Source organism: Hipposideros armiger, unplaced genomic scaffold (assembly GCF_001890085.2).
Source record: "Hipposideros armiger isolate ML-2016 unplaced genomic scaffold, ASM189008v1 scaffold_253, whole genome shotgun sequence".
NCBI classification, from domain to species: domain Eukaryota; kingdom Metazoa; phylum Chordata; class Mammalia; order Chiroptera; family Hipposideridae; genus Hipposideros; species Hipposideros armiger.
Genome location: NW_017731603.1, coordinates 1,908,438 through 1,913,557, shown reverse-complemented (window position 1 = coordinate 1,913,557; position 5,120 = coordinate 1,908,438). Strand labels below are relative to the sequence as shown.

Below are 5,120 nucleotides of genomic sequence, written 5' to 3'. Positions count from 1 at the left end.
ACATATCCGAATCTGAGTTTTCTGCTAGTCCACTAGCTTTCCTTAGGTTACATGTTCCACAAATAAAAATTTCCCTCTTCTAGGATTATTTTAAACCTTTGTCAAATGTCTACTTCTCCAACCACATGAATTCCTTATAGTCAGTCTAGAGCAATAGCTCACACAGCTGGAAGGGACAGGGCTTAGAGAACACCTGGTTTTATAAGTGAGGCAAAGAGGCCAGAGGAGAAGGGTAGAAGCGTCCATTCAAGACTGTAGACTATTCTAAAACTAAGAATAGAATATTTTGCTAAATTAGTGACTAAGGTTACTTCTACTAAGACAAAGCATTTATAAAAGAGAGCATTTGAAAAGAGTAAGAGACCAAGATGGTATAAGAGAAAAATGTCACTTACCAACTGCACCTGACCCAAATGTATCATCATTGAATTGATCAATCTCTTCATCTTCCTCTCCCAGGCCCTGAAATGCATCCTCATCTTCATCCAGAGGACAATCCTCCAAAGACTAAAGAAAGAGAAGAGATTTCACTGTTCATGAAGTTCACAACCTCATTTAAGATGTTCTAAAAATGTTCATCTTACCTTCCCAATCACCATAATAGCTTCATTATGACTTTTTGTAAAGATGACATTGTTTTCTATTCCCTAATTTCCCCAACATTGGAAAATTTCAGTATCTTCTTTCAGTTTCTCTTTCCCATATCTTATTTCATTTAACGTTTTCCCTAAAACCTCCCATTTCTCTACCAGGACTCTTAACAGCATTTCCTCATGGCCTGCCAACTTCTTTACTTCACTGGTTAGAATAGTAATGACAACAGAAAATGAACACTTTATTATATTACTTCATTTCAGTTTTACGTATATTTGTCAACAAAATTCTCATCTTCCCTATATTCACGTCATCTTTTTAACTATTTTATTATTCCAGTTTAAGTCTTTCTCTTAATTTTCCATCTTTCTTCCCTTCTGTTTCCTACAGGCCCAAACTCTGGTTATAAAACAGAAAGGTAAATTTTCAACCACCATTAATTGAACTCTCAAAAAGTTGTGATATGGCAAGTTCAAGTTCTGGCTCCACTCTTAAAAGTGTTGTGAACTTGGGCAAGTCATTCTTTGAGATTAAGTCTTTAAATATTACCTCTTGAGCACCTATTGTGTCTCAGGCTTTGTTAGGCTCTTAGCCTCAGTCTCTTCAATTGTAATACAGGAACAATACCACCTACCTCATAGTTGAGGATCATGTGAGGCACAGATTTAGGCAAAGAGTGTGGATTGCTCAACAATACTAGATATGACCATAACAACTTAGGTGGGTTCTATTTTAAACATTCCTCCCTGCAATTCGATTTCCAGTTTATTTGTCAAGTTGTTGTTTGTTGTTTTTTTTTTTGCGCAACTGCCTACCGCATCTCATCATCTCTCTCCATGTTTACATGAAGTTAGTTGGGTCTTAAACCATTTCCTATCAAGTATATGTGTCCACAATTTCCAAAGACTCAGAACCGGCATTCCACGCTCCCAGTAGGCAGGTTGTGATATACTTTGTCTAGCTATCTCAGCGAGGCTGTTCCCAAAGGAAAGGTGAGGCCAAAGGGCCATTCTACCCACCGTAAGCCCAAATTTACACAACGCAGGCATGCAACTGCCTCTACATAAGATGCAACATTAAGCGGCACTCCTTCCCCAAATCACAAAGATCTAATTAAACAAATCACTGGTTTTTAAATTGGGAAGGCTCTTAGGGATTATCCAAACCAGCGCTTTTATTCTACAAATCCAGAAAGTTTATGTCCAGAGACTAGCAGTCACTCAAGGTCATACAGTGAATCAGTGACAGAGTCAGGACTCTCGACTATTGCTACATTACCGGGACCATCACCAAACTCGCATATCTCCCTCTACTCGCTCAGAAGGAACTTCTTCTGGACACGCCCCCTCCCAACTCGGAGCCCAATTCGGTAAACAGTCTCCTGCCCAGTTAAAAGGCAAGTCCAAGCCCCTTTGACCCGATGGCTGCCTGTGTGTATGGGTGTAACTGGAGGGGAGGTGGTTCCGGGTCCCGGGCGGGAAACGAGTCTCTGGGCTTTCCCGGGTGGCTCTTAAGAGCCACCCAACGGGTGCAAGGCTGTCCCCTCCGCCGCTCCTCCCGGGGTGGGGCTGGCGGGTGGTCGGGTTACGGCACTTAACGGGCCCTCCCCACCCCAAAACAGAGGCCAACTCTCCCCAGCCGCAACTGATAGGGCAGTCCCGCCCCTTGCAGCCAGCTCACAGCTCGCGGATTAAACCCACGAGCCCAGGCCCAACACACTCCTCTTGGTCCCGTGGGTCTCACCGCCTGCCCCCACCCTCCCCAGGAGCACGGGAAAGACGCGCGGGGGATGAGAGAGGAAAAGGGGCGCGTGAAAAAGGGAGGGGCCACTTCCGGTCGCAACAGCTTACCTCGTAGCGGAACATTCTTGGGGAAGGGGGGGAGGGGAGCGGGGAGGGGAATGGGGGAGGGAGGGAAGAAGCGTTGACTCTCCGGGCTCCCCCGCGCGCGGGTCCTCCACCGGCTCGCGACCCCTGGCCGCCGCCGTACGCCGGAGCGTGCGTGGGAACTTGCGCAGGCGCACCTAGTGGAGGGCGTCCGCCTCTTTCGGCGCCCGGCGCGGCGTCTGCGCGAGGACAGATTTGGCGNTGTAATAATTCTCCTGAAGTCTGTTCTCAGGGATATTTTTGAATAAGAACAAAATGATAAGGCGGTGGAGCTGATTTAACTTTAAGGCAATCTCAGTACCTAAAGTTTACGGCAGCTATCACTGAAAGGGAAGTAGATCGAATGGAGTCCTTCCACACAGAAGCAAGGATTCCCAAAGATTCCTCAAAGACTGTTTTAACATAACTGGAAGTTTACACTGTGTTTATACTTACTTAACCTCTCTGTCACTTTCCTTCCTCATTTGTTAAAATGAGGGTAATGACAGTATCTACCTCACAAAGTTGCTGGGAGGATTATATGTAAAACATTTAGAGTGGTGCCTGGTAAGTAGTAAGCACTTTGTAAGTGTAAGCTTTTATTTTTAGAGAATGAGTTGAGATTACTGTGGCCCACTTATTGCTCTAAGATGATGCAAACATTTTTCCATGCAGAACACAGTGACTAGCTTCTTAAGGAAAGGTGACATCAGAGCATCTGTAGCCAGTGACTTAAAATAACTACTGTACTAACAAGGGCTCATTCAAGGCGCTATGAATTAGAAATCATCAAACCAAAGCATGTGTCAAAGGACTGACGTTTTATCTCCTGGGTTGAATGCTCTATACCAGCTGTATGTCTACTTGTAGAGGTGTATTAAACAAGCCATGGGTGAACTTCGAAAGCAACTTCCCTTTCACAAACCCTTACAGTATTTAGATCAAGACGTTATGGGGAATTAAAGTTGCAACTTGACAATTCAAGTATACTATACTCATAGGAAAGGGCTCATTTTTGGAAGTCTTTCCTGCATTATAAACTTTGTTGACCAAGAAGTCGCTTCTTAATCACCTTCCTGCCCCAGAGTACGAAGTGGGCTACCACATGCTATTTCACTGCCTTTGCTTTCTACTATCTGTCCTTTTCTGTGTAACTCCAGGGGCTTTTTCAATATGTGTGGCCTTCTCTATCTTTCTGTCATATAAAACAATTCTGCACACTCTAATGTCCTTTTAAGGCAATATTTTCTCCCATCTTGTGAAGAACATAGGAACTCAGGAAAAAAAAGACTGTCCACAGAACTCCGGAGCTCAGCGAGAAGGCTAGACTATTCCTCCTCAATCCAGGTTCAAAACTGAGGACACATTACTATGATGCTGCCTCACCTTAATATGATATCTATATATCAATTCCATCAACTTCATCTTAATACTGAGGAATTTTTTAAAAAATGGTAACATTTAGGGGCTGCCGGGTGGCTCAGTTGGTTAGAGCGCGTGATCGTAACAAGGTTGCTGGTTCAATCCCCCCCATGGGATGGTGGGCTGCCCCCCCCCCCAACCAGAGTGAAAACGGCACTGGACTTGGAGCTGAGTTGCACCCTCCCCAACTAGATTGAGAACAACAACTTGACCTGGAGCTGATGGGTCCTGGAAAAAAACACACTGTTACCTAGTAAAGTTTTTTTTAAAAAATGGTAACATTCAGTACAATATTTTAAGAGGAAAAAGAGTTCTAGAAACAAGCACAGAAGTGTTTGTAGGGGTGACTGGTTAGCTCAGTTGGTTACAGCATTGTGCTGATAATAACACCAAGGTAGCCGGTTCAATCCCTGCATGGGCCACTGTGAGCTGTGCCCTTCTTAAAAGAGTCAACTGTGTATGCCATTGTGGCATGAAAGCAATGTGTAACCAATGACCATGGCTGTTCCCCAATAAAATTAAAAAAAAAAAAAAAGTGTTTGTAGCTTCAATTGTATTCTATAGGTTATTACTAACTTCCAAAAACAATTTGCAATTCACATCCGTTCCCAGCTTTTGTCATTCTATTCTGTTGCTTTGCCCTGTGATCTCCATAGAGAGCGAGCAGCATCTTAGATCATGTCATCCTCTTGGACGATCTTATCTCCTAAATGATGGCTATAATACAAAAGGTCCTTGGTTCCCCTTCTGCATGGGTCTATCTTCTACCTTAAACAATTCTCTTGCTGCTCCTTATAGTGGCAGTTTTGAGCTCACTACTGAATTTTGTAAACCCAAATTAACAATAGTATATTCTTTTATTTTTGCCAGTTCATTCAACTCAGTCTAAGTTTTAATAAATTTAAGCGGTTTAGGCCACTGTAAAACCAGTAACCATTATAACAGTTTTAAGACCTCTTGTTTTTGGAATTATCCACTACTGCTAAATTTCCTCTTATTACTTAACTTTGACTATTTGTTGCATAGACAGAAGTGCTTGATTCTAAAGAAATCACACATATTTACACATCCCAACCAAAAGAGCTGTTGCTGTTTTCAATATCAACAGTCATGGCAAAAATATCTGCATTGAGTCTTACCTACTCAAAGTACAGTTTAATTTTAACTTATTAGTGTACTAGTTCTAATATCTCTAATTCTCAAACTTTGTCATATAAGCTTGCTCTCTAAATTTCCCAT

At 42.7% G+C, this 5,120-nt stretch overlaps 1 protein-coding gene across 2 annotated transcripts in view; it reads right to left on the bottom strand.

The window, feature by feature from the left end:
- The window catches only part of PATL1 (PAT1 homolog 1, processing body mRNA decay factor), a 28,409-nt gene extending 25,743 nt beyond the window's left edge, over window positions 1-2,666 (bottom strand). For both annotated transcript variants that reach the window (XM_019656061.1, XM_019656062.1), the window contains exons 1-2: window positions 2,445-2,666; window positions 396-507 (exon numbers count right to left, since the gene is read on the bottom strand). In XM_019656061.1, the coding sequence (XP_019511606.1) occupies window positions 396-507; window positions 2,445-2,459 (127 nt within the window). In that variant the 5' untranslated portion in view covers window positions 2,460-2,666. The remainder of the gene's footprint in view (window positions 1-395; window positions 508-2,444) is intronic.
- Between the last annotated feature and the right edge of the window lie 2,454 nt (window positions 2,667-5,120).